Raw genomic sequence first — 25,256 nt, 5'->3', positions numbered from 1 at the left:
CCAAGCTCAGAGAGCATCAAGGACTTCACAATGAATCCTATTGCCTTGGTTTGCACAAAATATTTGGTCATCAACTATTTTACCATCTTTTAGCATAGTGTGTTGTGCAAATATAGCCAATGAGCGTGACCAGCAGTGTATAAAAATCATGTTAGAGCCACCACATCTGAGCTGCAAAAATCTGGATAACCACTGGATGGCAGCAAAGAGAAACAGAGATAATCTGTGCAAGATTGATGTCAGCCCCACTAGGTAGACCAGACCAAGAAATCAAATCCACAGGAAGGCTAAAACTGCTTTTATTGAAATTGGCTATAACAACAGAATCTTCCAAGTCTGATTGTGCTGTACCTCCTCCCCTTCTTATACTTTAGTAAAGTAGAAGGTGTCTGTGCTGCCTATGAATGCTGTGTTTTGGATTTAAAATATTTTTCACCCCTTATCACTCTAGTAATGATCTTGCATATCCCCATCAAGGTCACCTTCCTTACTCTGTACAAGTGATAGGCCAAAGTACAGCAGGAGAGGGGGATCAAGCCATTTCAGGAAAAGAGAGATTAGAAACATACTGTCAATTTCTACTTTTGGTTGTGGATTTGCCCAGGCTGTTGATTCTGGATGATTTAAATCTCCTTTCTCTGGAGTGTCTCAGGACACTGCTGCCCCAATCAACATAGCTGGTCTCAGATTATATTAGTTTTTCCTTGGAAAAACTGAATTGTGATCTGGTCTGGAGATGTTTCCACGAGGCCCTTGTCATGGACAGATCATTCCTTGTGACCATGGGGTTGACTGGAATCATCAGCTTCCACAGGCTGATTCAGATGGCCTGCCTCAAATACCCAATTGATCCAGAAGTGATTCAGGTAAGCACTTGGGAATTCCTCACCAATTCAGAGAGCAATCCTGTTGAATGCCTGTCTAGCTTCTGGAATATGGAGGTGAGCAGGGTGCTAGACAGCATTGTTCCTGAGCAGCATCTTCCCACCCACCAATCCCAGCTGGTTCCTTGTGTTTTATGAGGAGCTCTGGGAAATGAAGTAGTCAAAGAGACACCTGAAGTGATGCTACCAAAGGATGAAGACTGAGTTTGACCAGATGTGGGTACATGGGACAATCCTGATAGTGCCATGTAACACTGCTGCCAAGAACATCCACAGGAGGGGGGATGAAAAAAAGTCAAGATGCCAGCTGCAATCATGCAATAGAAGCTTCAGAAATACCCCAAGGAGCTTCATTGGCTACCAATGTGTTTATGAGTGCACAAGATGCTGGTTATTACCAATCAAGCTCTATATGCTCAGAACCTGTTCATCTAGGAGATCACTTTTCCAGTCTAAATGAACAGAGAATCCCTGCTAAGAGTCTCTATCTGTTGTAAGTGCCATGAAAATGCCATGAAAGAGGGCATTCTTGATGAAGGCTTTCCTCCTTTGGAACAGCTTGGCCCCAGAAGCAGTGATTGTTTGCATTCTCATGACCTTCCAAAAACTTGTGAAAACTTGGCTGTTTTAGAGGGCCTTCATATGTGTATGTGTATGTGTGCAGATAAATAGTAATACATACTATGCATATTCCTGGAGGGAGAAATGAGGTATGTGTAACAACATATGCAATATGGTGTCTCATGCCTCAGAAATTCAAAGAGCTTCAGTCCGATTCCCTACTTATTTTATGAAGAATGAGCTCTAATGAATTCATTAAAAGTTACACCCAAACAAGATTGCCACTCCTTCTGATCTGTACCACCAAATCCATGACTGAGATCAATGGAGCAACACCACACTTTTTCCTTGGAAGTTACCATAAAAGCAGAAAACTGGCACCCCACTGTTAAATAGCAAACTCTAAGCAGGGCCTCCGCTGCCTTTTGATATGCGAGACCTTCAAAGCACTTGCTTTTTACTCTGGAAGTGGGAGGCGTTTGGTGGCGACCGCGTGGTGACCCCTGGACTGGTGAGGGAGGGGGAGAAGCAGTGTCATTTACGTCACGCATTCCGGATTAAAGTCGGGCTACCAGAAGTGGGGTACAAAAATCCGGATGACTATATATGGCAGCAAAGTGTAGAAGTTTTCCGCATGTTTTGGATGACATGTATAGGTCGCTCTGACTGTCTCTCTCCTTCTCCCACCCTCACGTCGACAAAAGCGAAGGCGGGAGCGCGCCCACGTAATCTTGAACTATTTCTAGCTGGAATGTCTCGACGGGGACTTTGCGCACTTTAAACGGCGGGGCAGCCTCCGATATGGCGATGCGGGGAGAAGCGAGAAGGCGTCGCTTGAATCTGTAGGCGCTGAGTTGGGCTGCTAAAGAGCGTCACCTGACTCGGGGGTGGAGCGGCGGACTGCAACAGCTGCTTTTCAGTTGTTGAATTGAACAGACGTGGCGAAGTCGTTCCGAAATGAAGGGCGGGGCCATCTTTTGCATAGCAAATATTGCTGTGCGCGGCCAACTTCAGGCGGCAGGAGGTCCGACAAGCTTTGGCTGCAGGTCTTAAAGATGCGCAGCTCCTGTCAGAAAGTATTTTGTGCTAGTTTGATCGGATTTTTGGACACCGAACCATAAAGGCATGTTTTAATTAAGCATATCGGGTTTTAAGTTGTCTCAATATTTTCTGTTTTTGTAAGAGAAACCAAATAGGTTAGAAAAACTGACTTTTCAGTGAAAACATCTTGATTTTTCTGTTACACATTTTTTCAATCACCAATTCAGACTTCCACTGGGTGGCTGTTTTGGCAGGTCCGGTTTATGCAATATGCCTTACCCTCTCTGGCACTACCTTTGTGCCAGAATATAAGCTTTGTGACACCAAAGAAACTAAAATTAGCACTACAGTAGTTAAATGAAGGATGGCAGTCCTGTCAAGTAGCCCAGTCACTTACCTGGTTACCTGCACTCTTTCTCTCTCTCCTACCTTTTGAAATAAACTTCTGTATAGGCTCCACTAGGATTAGACCAGGAGGATAAGGAAGGGGCTAACTTAATTTCCCTCACCCCTGGTTCTGTCCTTTTGTCACACACAGGAGAACTGGATACAGTAGCTGGAACAGTCACCTTTGGGCATGTCCTTGGAATTTAAGCATAACTAGGTCTGGATTTATTTAGGTCAGAAACCACTGGAGGACACCAGAGCTGTGAAGTTGAAAAACAAAATGGAAGAAGGCAACAGCAAACCACTTCCACCTTGCTGCCAGGAACTGGACCAGAGTTACACTGGAAGGAGATTTTTTCTTATTTTACCTGCCATAGGCCAGAAGAGAGAGCTAATCTAAAGTTGACCCTTTGAGTCCAGGTGCTACATACAGTCCAGGTTAAAATCCCAGGACAGCCATACAACTAACTGTGGCTACTGTTGGAAAACATGGCCTCCCTCTTCATTTCAAAATGCCTGGGTTTTTTAACTGGAACAGGATGCTGGGCTGCCTTTGACAGAGTTAAAAGTGATATGTAAGCAAGCCTTTGTAATTCAAAAGCTTAATATCCTCAGGCAGCTCATACTGCAAAGCATTAGTCCTTATAGGTAACAGATATGAGGGGAAAGCCTGACAGGACTCTGCTACGTGTAAAGAAAACCTAGTTCATGCAGCCAAAATCTTAGAAAAACTGCAACAGTAAACCACCAACTAGAGAAGTGTACATACAAGCCAACATTCTCAACTGGTACTTAAAAGATAAATCCTCTGGGTTGATAAAGTTGTGGCTTAAATGTTCTTATAACCTTGATCTGGATGTAATACTGCAAGACTGGTTGGGTAAACTTAACCGTTTATTTGAACCCAGATCTCTGGATTTATACGAGCGCTAACTATTAACTAACTCCGCTGACTGGCGTTGTACGCTCAAGCCACAATTAGCTTGTGGTGCGAACTCAGCCCTTGGGTAACACCAAGCAGCCACTGCCTGTGCGCAAATCTAAGCCTATTACTTTATAAAGCCAGAAGTCTCGCTGTGTTCATTGGGGAGAACTTATTGTCGGGGTTAAGACTGCAGCCTGAAAAGCCTGCAATTGCGTAGAATATGCAGTCTACTGTATTCTGCATACATGTATGCACTCGTCCAATGTAATCGGTTGTCTCCCCTGCGAATCCAATCCAATCGGGCTTTCCAAACTCTCGCCGAGCCTTCCCTCCCTTCTCCCCGTGTGCTCAGATGGTACAGTCTACTGCAGAGCGCCTGCGCCGCGGCTCAAGGGTGGAGCCTATCTGTGTGACTCAGGCGAAGAGGAAAGGCGGCGGCTGCCATTTTGAGGGGTTTTTGCTCCGACTGCCGCTTCTTCGCCGCCTCCCGCTTCCCCTGGACCGAGGAACTCCTGCAAGCTATCCTTCGCTTGAGAGGGGACAGGAGGGGGGGCTTCGCTCGCTCTCTTGCCTCCTGCCCTTCCCGCAATAGGAGCTTCTAGCGCAGGGTCTGCCCGGCCCAGCTTCCCTTCGCTGCCACCGCCACTTCCTCCTCCTCTCGCCCTCCTCCTCCTCCTCCTCCCTCCGCCGCCGCCACCATTTGCCCTCCCCCGGCGGCTCCGGGGCGCCGAGCTTAGGCTATGGGGACCAGGCTGCTGGGGCTGAGCAGCGGCAGTGCGGGCGGCCCGGTCATCGTGAACAGCGCAGAGGGGATGGGGGAGCTCGGCGGCTTCTTGGTGGCTTTATCTTGACATGGCTCCTGCCCGTGCTGCTAGCAGCGCCGCCGCCGCCACAGCCTCCACTGCTCCGCCCGCGCCCGCCGGCTGCGGATAGCGAGCCAGTCCAGGCCACACACTCTGCTCCGCTCTCTCTTGCCGCCTGCGCCTCCCGCCGAGGCTAAAAGGAGAGGGGGAGAGAAACTAATTATTTTTATGAGGGAAGGTTGAAGGGGGGAGGGAATTTTTTTTTTAAAAAAGGTTAAGTCCTAACTAAACAACTACGAAAGGGACAGGCGGAGTAATCCTCCTTTTTAACGATTTGATTCGATTTACCGATCCTCAAATAGATAAAGTTTGCCGCCACCACAAAAGCCTACGTGCGCAAACGGCTATTTTTGCTTACCTATTTTTTTCCAATTGAGAACTCCTGGCATCCCTCCTCCATACTTTCCTTTAAAAAGAAAGAAATTGGAGCTCACTGAATGCAAGAGTGAAACCCGGGCTGTAGACTGAGCCCCCCCTCCCCCTGCGCTGAGCACAGGCCCTTCTCTTCCTCTTCAGGTTGGCTAAGGAAGAGAAAAGCAACGGTAAGGAGGCTAACCGCACCAGCCATGCCCAGCCCCAGCTAAACAGTGGCTCTTGCCGGCAGAGAGGGGGATTGTTGCCCTTTTGGTGGGGGTAGACAGAAAGACAGCTGTTGGGGTATGTAGGTCTCTCTCCCTGCTAGGGGAGTGCTAGATAGACTGGAGATCTTTAGGCCAGGTACTATCTTTTAGCTTCCCTTTAAGCTTTTATTAATGGCCATCATGATCCCTGTTTTCTCTAAGAAACACAGGCTCAGGGCGGCTATATGCCTGATTATGAGCATGATGAAGTTAGAAATGACTCTGCTGTTTTCCAAACTTCTTGCTCTTCTGCAAACCAGCACTGTGTTGTCTGTGGTTGATGATTTTGTCGGTAGGGAAACGTCTTGCCTCCCAGGACATCCACTCCTCTTCTGCACTCCTTCCTTTGCTTTCTACCAAGTCTAATAATTATTTAAAATTAAGCAGGCAGCATAGCAATAGCAGAAATCTTGGTAATAATCAGCAGAGTCATGAACCTGGGTGCAGTAGAACACTGTCTTTAATTTCAGTTTTTTGTTTGGGTTTTTTGGGGGGTTGGGGCAAAGAAACAACGCCCAAATGGATTGGGTCCATCCCCTTTATTCCTTTTTTTTATACATATAAATTGTGATAAGATTTTTCTCCCATTCTTGCCCCTTTATTTCTGTGGTTTAAACTGTGTATATCAGTGTATTTTCTTCAAAAATCTTTTTGGCTTTTGATAATATGTGCAAACCCTTTGTCCAGTAATGGTTGGACGACTACTTACTTTGTTTTATGACCCCTCTAGTAAGACAGTCTTGTAAAACAATTGCCTGAGGTGCACTTTTGGGTTTTGCCTCTGTTTTATTGATTCAGTGGTATAAGCAGGAATAAAATGACTTGTTTCTGTTGTACTTGAGTCTTATGAAAAAAGGGCCCATAGTTTAGTGACAGTTTCCAAAGGCTTTTGTACCATCTGTATTATAAAATGGGGGACCCAAACTCCCGGAAGAAACAAGCTCTGAACAGACTTCGTGCTCAGCTTAAAAAGAAAAAAGAATCTCTAGCTGACCAGTTTGATTTCAAGATGTATATTGCCTTTGTATTCAAAGACAAGGTAATCTTATTTCTATTTGTTGTATTGACATATAATATGCATGTTTAATTATGTTTGTTAGAGTCTCTCAGAATCAAAATGTGGAGAATACATATAAAAATCCATAAGATTTACTTGGCATCAAAAACTGAGGCTGTATTATTTATTTGTATATTTATTTAATTTTAATGTATATAATCAAATACTGTAACTTAGTGGTATTTTTGTAACACTCCATTGTGTTTGCCTTGTTAGTAGAAATTACAGATGTTCAAGTGTAGAAGGATAATATTTTATATTTTATATTGTACTGGGTGTGTATGTGTGACACATGAGAGGAACATAAGTACCCAAAACTGAATTAAAAAGAAAACAAATTGTGCCTTCCAGCCAAAATCCAGCTATTCAAAGACATACTGATTTTAATGTAATTAAGTATGGACATAAATATCTTTCATTGAATTAAAAGAGCTGAACTTTGGCTTTGCATACATTCTTTTAAAACTAAGGTTTGGACTTCCCAGTAATTACGTTTAATTTTTGTATTTTAACGTCAACATTTATTTCTTAGTAACAGACTTTCTTAATTTTCTTTTGTTTAGAGGAAAAAGTCAGCACTCTTTGAAGTGTCTGAAGTGATACCAGTTATGACCAATAATTATGAAGAAAATATCCTGAAAGGTGTGCGAGATTCCAGCTATTCATTGGAAAGTTCCATTGAGCTTCTTCAAAAGGATATTGTACAGTTGCATGCACCCCGCTATCAGTCTATGCGCAGGGTAAACTCATTTTTTTCCCTTCTGTTTTCAGTGGTCAGATGTTTTGCTTACACTCCTTGGTCCAGCTGTGCTTTGGGATCAAAGACTCACATATAGTCAAGTTTTAAAAAGTGGAAGGTACTGGTTGTACCTAGAAAAATATTTTCAACAAGAAATTTCCTCCTTTACCAATATGCCTTTAATATTAATATTTAATATGCCTATACTAATATGGAATTTATTATAATACATAGTAGAACTTACTGTATTTCTTTAAAATCTTTGGGTGTATAGAAAGGAATGCTTTTTGGGGCGATCATGCCCATGAGGGATATTTATATTAGAGTATATGTATGGTTTTGTCCCTAGTTTTAATTGTCCTAGTCTCACCTCACCCTCTTTGCTTCCTTCTCAGATCTAGTTTTACCAAGGTAAAACCATCTTATTAAAAATATTATTGGAACATTAGCAGTAATTCAAAAGTGTATCTTAATCAACTGCTTTATCTTTAATTTCTGCAAAATTATCTTGTATTCTGAGTTCTGTTCTGTGAACAGATCTTGTGGTCAAACGAAGGATCCTGCCATGTGACAACAGTATCATGCAAATGCTGTGATTTACCTATTTGTGTCAGTGTCAGGTCACAAGTATGTAATGGCAGTTGTGTGATAATGTCACTGTGCATGTATTGTCATTTTGGCATTATCACAGTTTCCTGTGTTGCCACTGGATCCTCCTAGTGGAAGTGAGGGAGATGAGTCTCACTTATTCTGTCCTCTTTCTTCAGCTTTTCTGTGCTCCTTCAGAGGATTTTTCAATCTTCCAGAAAAGTTTTAAACAAATTCTCAAGAGGAGAATCCGTAGAAATCACCTTCATTAGCAGGAGATTCCTGTAAAAACAGTCCTCATAGGATGCTCTCAGAAGCAGGAGGGTATTCCTTATTCAAGATCTAAGCCAAACAGATTGGTCCTAACTGGGGAAAAAAAAACATGAAATAAATTCTTCTATAAATTATGTATACTGGGTTTTATTAAAGCAGGAAATATTAATGTTAAAAATAGTTCGAACAAGAGAACATCATGATTCAAAATTGGATTATGTCTGATGGCTGAGATTGATGCTTTAGTTCAGGCAATTTTATGAAAAATTTTCATGCTGGAATTTAACAACTGTATAGTATATATGCATGCTATATTTTAAATTCGAAACGGTTTTGTGTTTGAAATGGCATCTTGAATTTGAAATTATTTTGCATTACTATTTAGGAGCAAAATAAATCTAAATCCTGGGAAGGTATAAATGCTTACATGTACAGTTTTATCTCTTCAGGATGTGATTGGCTGTACACAGGAGATGGACTTCATACTTTGGCCTCGGAATGATATTGAGAAGATAGTCTGTCTTCTGTTTTCTAGATGGAAGGGATCAGATGATGAGCCCTTTAGGCCTGTTCAGGTATGGCATATGCAGATAAAACTCAAGTAAGCAGATGGTATTTCAAGTGAAAACCTCTACCTTTTAATGCTGATCAAATATGACTTTTGGATTCTTAAAGCAGTCCAGTGCCCCAGTGTTACTTTGAATACAACTTCCATGTGATCAGGTACTATGTGGTTTGCAATGCAAAGCTTATAGAAAGCAGCAGTTGCCTACCTGACTTAGTATTAGTTGCAACACAAGATGTATAATTGTCAGTGTATGTGCAAAGGGTCTGGATGGCCTTAGTAGCAGTGATATATTGAATATTTATAAGGCATTCTGCCATTTTCTTAGTATCACTTTATTTTGAACCAGTCTTCTGTTTGAAGCTAGTTCAGTAAGCTTATCTTACTTTAACAGTGTAACAAATTTTAATAATAACTATATTATATGATCTCTCAGTTCAATAGTAGAAAAAAATAACTCTCCTACTGCATTGAACTAGTTGAAATTGTTAAAAAAAAAAAAACCCTGCATAGAATAACAGCTCATAAATTGGAAGGGCTAGGGGGATATAAAAGAACTGAATCCTTTCCTTCAAACTCCAGGACTCAGTATTGTTTAATTCAAAAATATTTGTGCATAAGTCAGTTGGTGGATCTTTGAGGACTGATGACTCTTTCCTCCTTTTTGTACCTCTCATGGTTTGTTTTCTTTGTCATAGTTGTTCTGTCTTGTGCTGTTTTTGTGTTTTTTGTATTGTTCTTTGTTTTTAAGTGTTTTTGACAATTGTAGGATGCCCAGAGTCACTGGGAGTCAGGTAGCATATATATTTAATAAATTATTAGTAGTAGTAGTACAAAAAATATCCACAAAAGTGCTTCATTTTGAATTTTACACCTTTTGTTGTTGTTTTGAATAGGCCAGGTTTGAATTTCATCACGGTGACTATGAAAAACAGTTTCTGCATGTACTGAGCCGAAAGGACAAGACTGGAATTGTTATCAACAACCCTAACCAGTCAGTGTTTCTTTTCATTGACAGACAGCACTTGCAGGTAAACATCTTCTGGTGTATAACAGTTGCCTCATTTGTTATTCAGTGGCTGTCTTAGCTTATATAAAACCAGTTGTCATGACAGAGCATTGAAATTAGGTAGATACCGTGGTTGTATACAGCAGGCATCAAGCACGGTATTGTGAGATACAGCAGTAATCAGATTGGCCAGGTTTTTGTGTTTTGACGGTGTAATGAACATTCAGTACGTAGTCTTTTTAAATTGTAGAACTGAAAATATAGATTTGCTTGTGTGCATCAGTGTTTATGGTAGTATTGAGCTTCTGTTCAACTCCTTTTAAAGTATAACTTTAGTATACTTTATGTAGTATACCGTATATATATATAGAGAGAGTAGTAGTTCAGAGAAAAAAAAATACAGAACTCTGATCAAGTTACATATCCAGCAAAAATATTACAGAGTGCCAGATTTTTTGCTATTTTTCTGGTGTGCTTCCTTACAAGTTCCTAATTTACTTCTGAAAAGACCAATTAGGAGAAATTTAAAGCTTTTTTTCCATGCGTCATTGTTCCTAAAAACCCTCCACCCTTGGTTCTGAAATTATGTATCTATTTTTTACAGACTCCAAAAAACAAAGCTACAATCTTCAAGTTATGCAGCATCTGCCTGTATCTGCCACAGGAGCAGCTCACCCACTGGGCGGTTGGTACTGTAGAGGATCACCTCCGCCCATACATGCCAGAATAGGGTTCTGGCCAGCAAAATGGGGAAAATCACAGAATGCAGGAGTGTAGTTTCCACTTTTCTCGCCATTTATTCTTTCGGAATAGAAGAAAATGGACACATGTTCAGAACACTATCCATCGTGAAACTTGATCATCCTGGATTATTTTCTGTTATCATTTGTATCTCAGAACTTTTTTTTAAGATGTTTTCTGCATGGACTTTATGAAAGAGAATGCTCTGCATATTTCTGCATTGCATGAGCATCTTACCAAAATGTGAAATGAAGGGACTGTTACACACTGAAAGAAATGTTATCTGAGAGCACAAAAGCGATCATTTATGGTGGTGTGTCCATTTGTGCTGGTCATGTCCCCTGTTTCAGTATTCATAGGGTGAAAAGTGAATGTAAGGGTGTAAAAGCCTTCTAAGCTTTGCTTTTAACATGATTGTATCACAGCTGTGTCAGATTCATTCTGATCACTAGCTCTCTGGCTTGCTACAGTAGATGGCTTACTATGGGAAAGAAATCTTTTAAGGAAGAAAAGCATTTCATTCATTGTAGGCATTAATTGCCTCTCTTATTTTGCTTGGCCATGTTTGAGTTTACTGGCATTCTCATTTTTTGATCTCTTTCCCCAGTTTGCTGTATAACTAAATGTAGAGTGTTCTGTTAAGTTTAATACATTTTACAGACCTGGGGTCTGAAGTAGCCTGAAGCAGCTAAATTAAAAATAGCAGCTGCAGAAACCATGTTGGCAGAGGATTATTTTTTTTTTCCTGAGAGTTGACTTGTAAAATTGCTGGTGAACCGAGTAGGAAATACTGGTTTCCAAAACATTTCTTATGTGGAAAACCCTCTGAGGTTCTTTGGGGGTGGGGGGAGGAATAAGATCTAAAGCATTTGTGGATTTAATTGTAAAATATTGTTTGGAGTGTCAAAGTTGGTTTTGACAGAACATATTTTGTTTAAGATTGTGCAATGAACATAAGAAAGACTACTGTATAGTTTTGGCAAAGAACGCTTTGCTTATGGGTTGAGTAATTTTACTGAAGTAAATCTGTATAAGCCAACTCCCTTTGGGTAAACCTAGTGCTTATATGTTTAAAATTTGTATTTAGCTTTTGTTTGGAATTGGAACAAATTGAAATAAACAAATTAGTTGAACAATTATCTGCTCTGTTAAGTTATGAAGATCATGTTAGTTGTAAGAGATGCAGGCATTAAATTGGTACAGTAACATAATCCATGAAAATATCAACTGATAATGTAGTGTAATTTTAGAATGTTGAATTGGTATCAGAGCGATAGATTCAGTGAATCTCACTGGCTGACCAGGACAGTTACTTCTCTTAGTCCAACCCAATTACCTAGTGGTAATTATTAATATACATTTGGAGGAGAGAGTGCTATATATGGATATGTGTAAATATGTGTGAGAGAGGCTGGTATACCAGGAAACATTGGCATTTCTTAGGAATAAAATACATATTTTTAATAAGCTTTTTTTCCATTCAACTCAGGGTTACTTGCAGATTAAAATAGTGACTTACATATTAAAAGAATTATGCAAAAGGAAAAACTTTTTTTTTCATACTTACTGCATTATGATAAAGTACATATAATGGTTTTTTACACGGACTTTGCTGAAAGGGATTAGACCAAATAGTATTTTCCTCACTTCTAAGCTGATGGAAGGAAATTTGTACTTCCTTCAAAGTCAGCCAGATGAAATAGAATTAACTATTGATTTACAGAGGCCATACATATGACAATACATTACTTGAAGTAACATTTCTTTGTTTAAAAGGAATGTGAGTAGCCACAACAAGAATGTAAAATAAACATCCATCCATCCATCCTTGAATCCATTGAAATACATGCAAGCTATGGAGCATACTGGAAAGTGAAAATCCTACGCCAGTAGTTAAGTTGAAGCTCCCTACAGTTTCTACCCATAAGGTAAAGGTAAAGGTTTCCCTTGACGTAAAATCCAGTCGTGTCCGACTCTAGGGGGTGGTGCTCATCTCCGTTTCAAAGCCTTGGAGCCGGCGTTGTCATAGACACTTCCGGGTCATGTGGCCAGCATGACGACTCGGAACGCCGTTACCTTCCCGCCGAAGCGGTACCAATTAATCACGTTTGCATGTTTTCGAACTGCTTGGTGTGCAGAAGCTGGGACGAGCAATGGGAGCTCACCCCGCCGCGCGGTTTCGAACCGCCGACCTTCCGATCGACAGCTCAGCGGTTTAACCCGCAGCGCCACCGCGTTTCTACCCATAGCAAGTGCTAAATTTATTCTTATAATGCAGTCCTATCAGAGTCCGTATCTAAGACCAATTGCTATAAAATTATAAAGGTAAGGTGTTAATGACGATGCTGTCTTCACTCTCTCCATTTTGGTTCTTGCTCTGTAGCAATAAGGATTCTTCGTTGTAATCATTTCTAGAAACTAAAATGGTCTCAAAACCGTATCTTGAATCTAAGAATTCTAGTCGATCTTATGGTACTGTGCATTCATTAATTTGCTATGTTTTCCATTATAAAGGAAGAGGATTTTTTATATGGAATAGCTAAAGTTTAAGGATACAGAAATGTAAATTAAAAATTAGATAAATACTTGGTGTTATACAATGTTCTCAGATTGCCTTTTCTGTTCTAAATTGTTATAAATCAGCTTGAACTAGCCAACTGAAGCCAATGCACCACTTGTATAAAGGTCATTGGTTTATTCTGATTCCTAAATATATCATCTTATAAGGGTATCTATACTTTTTGTAAACACAAGACATGGTCTTGCATAAATAATACACATTTTTTATATATATACATCTATGAAAAACAATAATTATTTATTTAGTTGATTTGTATGGCCACCTATCACTGCGGTGACTCTAGGTGTCTAAACAACATATAAAAGGGCAATGCAATAAACATCAAAATGACAGCTTGTGAAAGATGTAAAAACCAATCTACAGTAAATCACCACCACCACATGGACTTAAGCTTTCTGAAAAGCCTGGGTTGGGGCCAAACTAATTTGGGAGGGAGTGGAGTAGGCTTGGTGTTCCAAAGGGCAGACACTGCAACCAAAAAAAGCTACCTTCTGGTTCCATAATGTGACATCCTTTAATCCATGGAACCCATAGTGTGCCTCCTGTTTCTTCCTGCATGGACAAGTAGAAAACAATCAGGGAGAGGCAGTCTTTCAAATAACCCATGGATGGCTTTGTAGGTGACAAGCAGCAACTTGCAACTGAAAGCATCCTGGGAGCTGGTGAAGCTTGGGGAACTGAGGTGTTAACATGGGTACTCCAAAGTGCACCTACTCTATTGCATTCTGGACCAGCTACAGCTTCTGGATGTTCAAGGGCAGCCCCATGTAGAAGTCATTGCAGCAATCCGTTTGGGAAGGGACCAACATGTGAATGAGTGACCTAATTCAGGAAAAGGCACACTTGGCATACATAACAAAGTTGGGCAAAAGCACTCCTAGCCATGGTTGCCACCTGCTCCTCGAACAGGAGCCCCTCCCCCCCCCAAATTGCACACTGGTTGTTTGAGGCAGTGCTACCTCATCCAGAACTGAAGATGTAAAATCACTGGATACAAAACCACTCAGTCTTGCTAGGGTTAAGCTGAAGCCAGTTCTTCCCCATTCAGACTCCTGCAGCCTCCAGACAGAAACAGCATTCCCACAGCATCACTTGGTCCAGCTTAGGTGTAGATGTAAAGCTGGGTATCATATACCTCACTTTGTGCTGTTGAATGGTCTCACTTAACAGCATCATGTAGATGTTAAACAGGAGTGAGGAGACCCCACAAAGCAATTAGGTAATGGAACTCTGGGATAGAAATTTTTAAAAATATACATAATTATTGTATTTTATATTCTAACAACCAGTCTTCATAAGAGAGTTAGTTGAAGTGCACCTCTTCATCCAAGATCAAAGGAACCAATGTTATGAGGGCCAACTACTGAACATTGAACACTGAATTTCCTTTCTCCTGTAACTCCAAATCTGCTCCAGGGGACTCCTTGGAAAAGATTTGAGGGAGGTTATCCAGTCTGCTATCAGAGCCCATTCTGGATACAATCCATTAGCTTCAACTGTTGTGGTTTTACATATCCCACCTTCGTAGTTGTGCTTCTGAAAGCAGCCAGTATTTTCTCTTTGTGCAATTCTGCTCTGTCTGTTGTTCAACATGCTCTTTTCATCTTTAACAACTTGATTGGCTTCTCTATAGGATCTCTTGTACTGTTTACCCTCCTGCTCAGACTGAAGACAGGGAATGACCACAGAAGTAAGGAAGTCAAAACTGTAAGCAATTGACTAGTTCTTTAAATTGAAAACAGCCTGCTCAGCAGATGATACCACTTTGATGGCTGAAAGTGAAGAGGAACTGAGGAGCCTTATGATGAAGGTGAAAGAAGAAAGTGCAAAAGCTGGCTTGCAGCTAAACCTCAAAAAACCAAGATTATGGCAACCAGCTTGATTGATAACTGGCAAATAGAGGGAGAAAATGTAGAAGCAGTGAAAGACTTCGTATTTCTAGGTGCGAAGATTACTGCAGATGCTGACTGCAGTCAGGAAATCAGAAGACGCTTAATCCTTGGGAGAAGAGCAATGACAAATCTTGATAAAATAGTTAAGAGCAGAGACATCACACTGACAACAAAGGTCCACATAGTTAAAGCAATGGTGTTCCCCGTAGTAACATATGGCTGCGAGCGCTGGACCATAAGGAAGGCTGAGAGAAGGAAGATCGATGCTTTGGAACCTGGGGTGTTGGGAGGAAAATTCTGAGAGTGCCTTGGACTGCAAGATCAAACCAGTCCATCCTCCAGGAAATAAAGCCAGACTGCTCACTTGAGGGAATGATATTAAAGGCAAAACTGAAATACTTTGGCCACATAATGAGAAGACAGGACACCCTGGAGAAGATGCTGATGCTAGGGAGAGTGGAAGGCAAAAGGAAGAGGGGCCGACCAAGGGCAAGATGGATAGATGATATTCTAGAGGTGACGGACTCGTCCCTGGGGGAGCTGGGGGTGTTGATGACTGACAGGAAGCTCTGGCATGGGCTGGTCCATGAAGTCACAAAGAGTCGGAAGTGACTGATCAAATAAACAACAACAAGATGTTTACAAGCATAACTCCGCTGTAGGGAGTATCAAAGAGCTATTTCATCCCGTTATTTTACTGTGTGGCATTATAAGGACTTTGCACAAACTAGGTCAGAAAGTTGCAATGTAAGGGCAGATGACTGCTTGTAGAATGTTGTTGAAGAGTTGTTAGTCAATGGTATTATTTTTATTGCCTTCAAGTCAGTGTTGACTCTTGGCGATTGCCTGGACAAGTCCCTGCAGTTTTCTTGGCAAGATTTCAGATATAGTTTGCCATTGCCTGCTTCCTAGAGCTTTAAAGGAGGGACTAGCCCAAAGTCACTCAGCTGGTTTTGTACCTAAGGTGGGACTAGAACTCACAGTCTCCTGGTTTCTAGCTTGATGCCTTAACTACTACACCAAACTGGCTCTCAGTACAAACTTAGAGACATTAAAAATACATTTCATGGGTCTAACATTTTTCCTCTTTGGTTCCACTAAAAATTACAAGTTAGCTGCAAATTTCATTCTGGGGACTGCATCCTAGGCTTTGGAGGAAGCATATGCAATCTAGGATTGCAGATTGTCCATCTTTTCATTAGATACTGCTGCCCAATTTGGCTTCTATTAAATCATTACAATGATTTAACAGAATCCCCACAACACCATAGAGTTTCAAAAACAAAAGGATAGTTGAGCTAATTAACTCAACTAATTAATCTGTAAATGCAAGGATGATCACTTTTTTTTAAGGGAGGGGCCATATTGAGGGGAATCTTAATAACTACTAAACATCCATTATTGTTTCTTAAACCCAATTTTCCAGGTAAAGATGTCCTTGAGTTAGCTTGAGTCCAATGGACTACATACAGTATATAGCCTACAGCCCTGAGATTTCCCAGTGATCTACCATCCAGTTACTAACTAGGGTTGACCCTACTTAGCTTCTTTCAAGATAAGCCAAGGTTGTTAAGTCCTGCCACCTGCAGTGACTATCCCATTCTTAGCTGCAGTGAAACAGTGAACCCAAGCAAAGTCACTAGGGAGAAGCTGAGCTGAGCAATGCAATGGGGTTTCCTCCTTTCAGAAATCTTTCGAGAGATCAGCGCAGTTATAGCATCATTAGCAGTGGAGGAGCAATCCAGTGGTTGACCTACAATTAGCTAAGCAATCACAGAGGAACAGAGCACCCAAGCAGCCCCACAGGCAGACAAGCCATGCACTAGCCTCTGCTTTCTCCCACGACCACTTAGGCTTTTTCTGCATTCAGTTTGATTCAGTGTAGCTGATTTTTTTTCTAGACTTTCAGATTTAAACAAAAAGGTGTAAGAAAGTGTGCAGAAGTAAGGGATAAAATGTTCTTGCTAGTGTTCCTTGTGGTAAGTCTAGTAGAAATGATTTTACACTGAAATTAAAAATTTCTAAATCCAAATTTTATTGAATAACAGCAAATTTTCTCATCCTACTCAGTACCCTTTAGTGAAAAAAATCCCCTTGGAAAGAATACTACCATTTATGAGGTTTTGGGCTTTCACCCTGCTTTATTAGGTGGATACTCATTCAACACTGGATTCAGAAAAATACACTCAGGAAGCAGGTAAACCTCATGGCTTGAAAGAAAGCAATATAAAAGACACCTGGAGCCCCTGTAAACATAGTGGGCTGAATCCCATGCTACCTTTCTGAAAACCCTCCCCTCTACCTGCAGCTCCCAACGCCACCTCATATGCTTTTTCCAAGGATGCAAAACCACTTCACTGAGTATTTTGTTTCCCCTAGAGCTGCAGGGGAAGAATCACATCTGGGAAAACAGCCTCTCTTCTCCGCTTGATTCAACCCTGTGCTTAGAAGCTGTCATCATCTGTACCTTGCACAACCGAGACTCAAAGGGAACTTTAAGCTTTAGTAGAAAAACCCCATCTTCTTTGCATCGTCTCTTCAGTGCTTCAAGATTCACACTTATATTAGCTCCACCATACTTTTTTTCTAGCAGGAGAAACATTTACTTACATGTAAATTCCACCAACAAATAAAAGGCAAACCTAACCCATCTATCCTAGACATGGTTGACATGTGTGTAAATATAAATTCATGGACAGACATGAGTATTCATATTTATACACCCATAAGTCTGACCTTGGGCCAACAATTTAATTTAAACAACAGAACAGTGATGTTACTTCACTGCCCAATGGCTGCACTTCAATTTTTGAAACTTCTTGCAACACAGCTCTTCCATTGTGCATTCTCAGACTTCCCAAGATTTTAATTTTTTTCTGACTAATGTCCCAGGTACTTGGTGTGCCTTCCTTGAGCTATCAATCTTCCCGTTGCCTTATTTGTTAAATTCACGTTGGCAAAACCCAGAGTTTTTCCTTGCTTCAGAACCTCAGCAGTGATCAGAATCTCCTCTCCAATCTTAGCTGATGACATGTACCTTGAGTACAGAAGAAGGGGGAAAACATTTCTTACATTTACAATGAAAGGCAATGTGTATTGTTATCTTCCGTAGGTTCATCCTTACAACTGTTCTCTAAGGGTTCTGAGGCAGAGCAATAGAGGAAAGAGACTGAGACAAAGTCAGCCACTGAATTTCCTGCCTGAGCAACTTTTTGACTGTTCAATAAGAGCCAAAACGGAGTAATGAATAAATCATTGGATATCTTTTGTTCCTACTTAGCTGAGATACTCACAGAGTGATCTCAGTCCATTGCTTTTAGTCAAGCTTATCCAACACAGTTCTGGGGAGGGCAGAATGATCTATGCCATCCTAAATTTCTTAATAATTCCATTTTGTGTATGTAAAAATCTTCCTGCATGCCACATACAGTAAAACAGAATGCAGTGAAAAGTTGCTCAGGCAGAATGATGGTTTTGGGGAATTTGAATTCCAGGCCCAGTTAATCCACAGTCTGTAACAGGCAGCTTGGAGAAGCCTTCCGGCATAAGGGTAGAATATATGTATTGCATCCAGAGAGTTCTACTTCAATCTCCAGTAGGATTAGGAAAAAGTTCTACCTGAGTCTGGAGGGCCACTATATGTAACTATGGTAACACTAAGCAAGAGAGAGCAACAATCTCTGCATTGATACAAGGTAGATGTGTCTGCTAGCAGTTCTTGGCTTCAGTTCCTTGCACAGAAACTAAGAATAGTAATGACCTACTACAAAGATAAAACTAAAATAATGGCTCTGGTACTTCAAAACAAAGCATGACCAATGACTCTTTCACTGGCTTTTAGAACCTGTGAAGACTCTGGATGTAGAAGTATAGTTTTCCAAAAAGTATTTAAGCGGTGAGTTTTAAAAATTTACACTGTCAATAGTATTGCAGCATTGGACTGGACTGGTGATCTCTTGGAATTAACACAAGTTGGATTTGCCATACTCACTGCAGAAAGAAACAAGCATGTAAATAAACTTCACCAAGTGTGATACCTACGAAATGTTCATGTCCACACTGACGCCGGGTGCTCCTCTTTCCGTATGCAGTAAAGCAGCTGTTGACACAATGTCTACTAGAGTTGCTGTCAGGCCTCCATGCAATGTTCCTCCTCTGTTTGTGTGCTGTTCTTCAACTTTCATTTCACAGACAACTTTTCCAGGGCTGGCAGAAATGACCTTCATCTGGAAGGTGGGTTGAGAAGAGGAACAGAAATCTAGTTCCATAATGCCTCAGTGAGATTTTATCTGCACCATATACACATGTGCTGGCTTTCTACTTAGCAGAATAATAAAGATTCCATTCCCCTCTACTTCCTCTTTCAGTCAGCATTCACACATCCTGAATAAATTTTGAGTTACTTTATTTATGAATTTACTTAAATGCTGGGCAGGGGATAAGTTTGTACTTCTTGGAAGTCCCCTCCAAGCTAACTCTCTCTTTTGCATGTATGATGGTAGCTTCTTTGGCTACACAATGCCCCAGTTACAGTAAACTAGTTAAAAGTTGCATTTCTATGACAAATGTCTATATTTTGACCGCTTTACAGGGGGAGGCAGAGAGAGAATCTGTGCAGGCACCAAAATACAAAAAATTAACCCCCCCAACCACACTTCCTTCAGCAAAGGATCACTACCTTGTCATGGTGCTGGAGCTTGAGCACCTCAGTGATGCCATGAGCTAAACCGTGAAGGGCCACCCAAGACGGGAAGGTCAAGACAGAGAGGTCAGACTAAATGCGATCCCTGGGGAAGGTAATGGCAACCCACCCCAGTATTCTTGCCGTGAAAACTCAATGGATCAGTACAACCAGAGATATGTCGGTATACCATCGGAAGATGAGACCCCCCAGGTCGAAAGATGGTCAAAATGTTACTGGGGAGGAACAGAGGATGAGTTCAACTAGCCCCAGATGTGATGACGCAGCTAACTCAAAGCCAAAAGGATGGCTAGCGGCCGACGGTGCTGGTGGTGAACGGCGAATCCGATGTTCTAAGGATCAACACACCATTGGAACCTGGAATGTAAGATCTATGAGCCAGGGCAAACTGGATGTGGTATTGGTGAGATGTCAAGATTATAGACAGACATTTTGGGCATCAGTGAACTGAAATGGACTGGAATGGGCCACTTCACATCAAATGACCACCAGATCTACTACTGTGGACAAGAGGACCACAGAAGAAATGGAGTAGCCTTCATAATTAATAGTAAAGTGGCTAAAGCAGTGCTTGGATACAATCCAAAAAATGATAGAATGATCTCAATTCGAATTCAGGGCAAGCCACCCAACATCACAGTGATCCAAATATACGCCCCAACCACAGATGCTGAAGAAGCTGAAGTAGAGCAGTTCTATGAGGATCTGCAGCACCTACTGGACAACACGCCTAAAAGAGACGTTATTTTCATCACAGGAGACTGGAATGCTAAGGTGGGCAGTCAGATGACACCTGGAATTACAGGTAAGCATGGCCTAGGAGAACAAAATGAAGCAGGACATAGGCTGATAGAATTTTGCCAAGACAACTCACTCTGCATAACAAACACTCTCTTCCAACAACCTAAGAGACGGCTTTATACATGGACTTCACCAGATGGACAACACCGAAATCAGATTGACTACATCCTTTGCAGCCAAAGGTGGCGGACATCTATACAGTCGGTAAAAACAAGACCTGGAGCTGACTGTAGTTCAGATCACGAACTTCTTCTTGCACAACTTAGGATCAGACTAAAGAGATTAGGGAAGACCCACAGATCAGCTAGATATGAGCTCACTAATATTCCTAAGGAATATGCAGTGGAGGTGGAGAATAGATTTAAGGGACTGGACTTAGTAGATAGGGTCCCGGAAGAACTCTGGACAGAAGTTCGCAACATTGTTCAGGAGGCAGCAACAAAATACATCCCAAAGAAAGAGAAAACCAAGAAGGCAAAGTGGCTGTCTGCTGAGACACTAGAAGTAGCCCAAGAAAGAGGGAAAGCAAAAGGCAACAGCGATAGGGGGAGATATGCCCAATTAAATGCAAAATTCCAGAGGTTAGCCAGAAGAGATAAGGAATTATTTTTAAACAAGCAATGTGCGGAAGTGGAAGAAGACAATAGAATAGGAAGGACAAGAGACCTCTTCCAGAAAATCAGAAACATCGGAGGTAAGTTCCAGGCCAAAATGGTATGATCAAAAACAAAGATTGCAAAGACCTAACAGAAGAAGAAGAAATCAAGAAAAGGTGGCAAGAATATACAGAAGTCCTGTATAGGAAGGATAACAATATCGGGGATAGCTTTGACGGTGTGGTCAGTGAGCTAGAGCCAGACATTCTGAAGAGTGAGGTTGAATGGGCCTTAAGAAGCATTGCTAACACGGCAGCAGGAGACAACGGTATCCCAGCTGAACTGTTCAAAATCTTGCAAGATGATGCTGTCAAGGTAATGCATGCTATATGCCAGCAAATTTGGAAAACCCAAGAATGGCCATCAGATTGGAAAAAATCAACTTATATCCCCATACCAAAAAAGGGGAACACTAAAGAATGTTCAAACTATCAAACAGTGGCACTCATTTCACATGCCAGTAAGGTAATGCTCAAGATCCTGCAAGGTAGAGTTCAGCATTCATGGAGCGAGAATTGCCAGATGTACAAGCTGGGTTTAGAAAAGGCAGAGGAACTAGGGACCAAATTGCCAACATCCGCTGGATAATGGAAAAAGCCAGGGAGTTTCAGAAAAACATCTATTTCTGTTTTATTGACTATTCTAAAACCTTTGACTGTGTGGACCATAACAAATTGTGGCAAGTTCTTAGCGGTATGGGGGTACCAAGTCATCTTGTCTGCCTCCTGAGGAATCTGTATAACAACCAAGTAGCAACAATAAGAACAGACCACAGAACAACAGACTGGTTTAAGATTGGCAAAGGAGTACGGCAGGGCTGTATACTCTCACCCTACCTATTCAACTTGTGCGCAGAACACATCATGCGACAAGCTGGGCTTGTGGAATCCAAGGCTGGAGTTAAAATCGCTGGAAGAAACATTAGCAATCTCAGATATGCAGATGATACCACTTTGATGGCTGAAAGCGAAGAGGAACTGAGGAGCCTTATGATGAAGGTGAAAGAAGAAAGTGCAAAAGCTGGCTTGCAGCTAAACCTCAAAAAAACCAAGATTATGGCAACCAGCTTGATTGATAACTGGCAAATAGAGGGAGAAAACGTAGAAGCAGTGAAGGACTTTGTACTTCTAGGTGCAAAGATTACTGCAGATGCTGACTGCAGTCAGGAAATCAGAAGACGCTTAATCCTTGGGAGAAGAGCAATGACAAATCTCGATAAAATAGTTAAGAGCAGAGACATCATGCTGACAACAAAGGTCCGCATAGTTAAAGCAATGGTATTCCCAGTAGTAACATATGGCTGCGAGAGCTAGACCATAGGGGAGGCTGAGCGAAGGAAGATAGATGCTTTGGAACTGTGGTGTTGGAGGAAAATTCTGAGAGTGCCTTGGACTGCAAGAAGATCAAACCAGTCCATACTCCAGGAAATAAAGCCAGACCACTCACTTGAGGGAATGGTATTAAAGGCAAAACTGAAATACTTTGGCCACATAATGAGAAGACAGGACACCCTGGAGAAGATGCTGATGCTAGGGAGAGTGGAAGGCAAAAGGAAGAGGGGCCAACCAAGGGCAAGATGGATAGATGATATTCTAGAGGTGACGGACTCGTCCCTGGGGGAGCTCGGGGTGTTGACGACCGACAGGAAGCTCTGGCATGGGCTGGTCCAATAAGTCATGAAGAGTCGGAAGCGACTGAACGAATAAACAACAACCGCACTTCAGTGGTTCGTAAAGGGATCAGGACAGAAACAGGAGAAAGGGAAAAAAAATCAATGTAACCTTTATAACACAAACAGGGCACTTAAAAATGGATGAAATGAACCTTTGCCTCTCCATCTTAGAGATATGTTTTAAGACAGTGAAATAAGAACTCTTAATTAAATGCAAGGAAGATCCTTTGACTTATTCTATCCGTATCACAGAAAAGGCAAAACAGGAAGAAAAGGGAAGCAATCAGAATGTACTAGTAATAGTAGACAATAGCAGCCTAGGCCCAGAATTCAATTTGAATTTGGTCCCTTACAGCTGTGAAATCAACAAATCTTTTCCTACTTTTATAATTCCAGCCAAGGTTTGGGAGGAACACTTCCATTCTCTATATCAGTGTTTCTTAACCTGGGAGTGGAAGTTGACACACCTTAAAGTTGCCAAGGTTGAAAAACATACTTTGATATTAAGAGCCTAGACTTAATCAAACTGATCTGAATGCTGATTTGTTTCACCAGCTACTGGTAACATGCTCAGATTTTAGAGCACCTGGCAGCAAAGTATATGTATGGTTCAAGCAGGATCTGCTCTATACAATGTGTTGGAGAAAAAATGAAAGGTCCAGGGACATTTTCCTCAATCAATCAGCAAGCAGTACTGTGAATTGAGCTAAAAAGTAATTAGGTGCTTGGAATTTTCCACCATGCCAAAGGTAACAAGGAGCTAACAAGAGAAGTGAAAAATTTAACCAGAGGAATGAAAGCCTACCTGCAAAAGATTAACCATGAGCACTAGGAACTCAAGGTTTTTGAATAGCAGATAAAATAACAGCTGTACATACTAAATCTTAGACCCCTTTGTTTAATCCAAAGGGTCCACTGTATAGGAGATGTAAGACTCCATCCTCCACCCTTCATTATAAATTCCAATATACATTTGATTAACCCATTCAATAAAAGTTAGCCAATGACCTTATTGACCTTAAGTCCTACTGCATAATTAATGGGAATCTCTAATTGTAATGCAAACAATCAAATGAAAGGATGATTTACATGTCTATAAAGAGGATTTGTAAATCCACCCCTCTTGTTTTCTCTTCTGCCTCCTGTACTGACCTTTTTGATACACTAGTTTGGGCATATAGAGGCATATATCTATGCTTCTATATGCTGACAATGTAGTTCTCCTGTTTCAGGCCTTAACTGATAAAACTTTCCCTAAAATTATTTGCTGCACACTAAGGACAAAGAATCATCAATTAACTATGCAAAGACAAAAGTATTGGTATTTGTTAAATGTCCTAGAATTCACAAGTGGAACTAAATGGCAGTGAAACTGAAGTTATGATCTTTATCATGGTTAGTTTGGTCTTGGACCATAAAGCAATAAAGAGAATATCATGGAATTGTCCTTCAATCCACCTTAAAGCTATTTTCTATCAAAGCATACTTCCAACTTTTGTAAAGTGTGCAGCTCAGGCTTCAAAATTAGAAACTGTATGGTCAACATTTTTAAGAGTCATCTTCCAAGTCCCATGCAGTTCTTCATGTCTGTTAGGCTAGAGTAATTAAGACTATAATTAAGAATTTGGCAAATTTCCTTTGCTTATTGGTTAAAGTTAACATTTTTACCCATTGGTGTGACCTCTCTGACATTAGTAGATAATTCTTAGGGTAGATGGAAGAGATACTTACGGAAAAGGTGTATTTTTATGGATTCTCTCAGGAAATCTTTCTGTCTCTGTAGTATGAGCAGACCAGTAAGCTACTGATACAATATGTTCTGATCATAACCTTGGACTCAAAAGCAAGATAAAGACTGTCCAGGACTTAAAATAAGTACAAAGCAATATCCCAACATTCCAACCTTCCCAGATAGTCCCTTTCAGATCTCAGCGTGGCCATTTTGGAAAAAGAAACTAACAACCCAAATGAGTGCCAGATTGCCGAACACCTACACATCAAAAGGTTTCATGCTACCTCAGAAGGTCTCAGCAGACACAGTGGATTTTTAACACATTACGACTGTTAATTGATAAGGTACTTGTAATCTGTCACATGTCATCTGCACAACCATGCTGTCTTCCTCTTGTCTCCCCAATCCGAATTTAAATCCTGTATCAATCTAGGCACTCTATTGTATCCGATGAAGTGAGTTATGGCTTACAAAAGCTTAATACCTTTTAATAAACGTGTTAGTCTGAAAAGGGACTACCAGACTCCTCCTGATTTTTAGCTAGCATAGATTAATGCGGCTCTATTCCAGCAACCTTGAGAGTATAAAGCAGGCCCTGATTTTCAGTGCTTAGTTGCCGCAACCCTTCGGTTGACCAAATTCAAGATCACCCCGGGAAAATCAGCAATATGAAACCAACGTCTCATTACCGTATTTACCACCCGGTCAAAGCCAGGCGACTCCGAAACGACTTTCATCACCTCGCGAAGACTCTTAACGGTGAGATGAGTCATAGCTCCGAATGCGGAATCTTCCTGAGCGAAGCGCTAGCCAGGCCGATGATCCCCAGCTGGGCAGTTCAGAGTAGCTCCAAACCGCGGCGGTAACACGAAGCCAAGCAGCGCTACATGAGAAACCCACCCTTCTACGTCCGGTTCCCAAAAAAACAGATGATTAGCACATCCAAATTGCAACACCGCCCCGCACC

At 41.3% G+C, this 25,256-nt stretch overlaps 2 protein-coding genes across 3 annotated transcripts; one reads left to right on the top strand and one right to left on the bottom strand.

The window, feature by feature from the left end:
* The first annotated feature begins 4,209 nt into the window (after nt 1–4,209).
* Nucleotides 4,210–11,389, top strand: C3H6orf62 (chromosome 3 C6orf62 homolog). The gene is made up of 5 exons (XM_063298988.1): nt 4,210–6,320; nt 6,902–7,078; nt 8,388–8,513; nt 9,400–9,534; nt 10,117–11,389. Exons 1-5 carry the CDS (start codon nt 6,192–6,194, stop codon nt 10,240–10,242), a joined length of 693 nt encoding a protein of 230 aa, XP_063155058.1. The 5' UTR covers nt 4,210–6,191; the 3' UTR covers nt 10,243–11,389.
* Nucleotides 11,390–16,737: 5,348 nt separating this feature from the next.
* ACOT13 (acyl-CoA thioesterase 13) lies at nt 16,738–25,226 on the bottom strand. Of its 2 annotated transcripts, none has more exons than XM_063298987.1 (3): nt 25,030–25,226; nt 18,768–18,952; nt 16,738–17,763 (listed from the first exon to the last, which is right to left on the bottom strand). In XM_063298987.1, the coding sequence occupies exons 1-3, from the start codon at nt 25,060–25,062 to the stop codon at nt 17,607–17,609; spliced, it is 375 nt and encodes a 124-aa protein (XP_063155057.1). In that variant the 5' UTR covers nt 25,063–25,226; the 3' UTR covers nt 16,738–17,606. The 2 variants fall into 2 exon arrangements, with proteins under 2 accessions (XP_063155057.1, XP_063155056.1); XM_063298986.1 differs by having other exon boundaries at nt 16,839–17,763; nt 24,979–25,226.
* Nucleotides 25,227–25,256: the final 30 nt, after the last annotated feature.

This window comes from Candoia aspera, chromosome 3 (genome assembly GCF_035149785.1).
Source record: "Candoia aspera isolate rCanAsp1 chromosome 3, rCanAsp1.hap2, whole genome shotgun sequence".
In the NCBI taxonomy this organism is placed as follows: domain Eukaryota; kingdom Metazoa; phylum Chordata; class Lepidosauria; order Squamata; family Boidae; genus Candoia; species Candoia aspera.
This window is presented reverse-complemented; position numbering and strand designations above follow the sequence as displayed.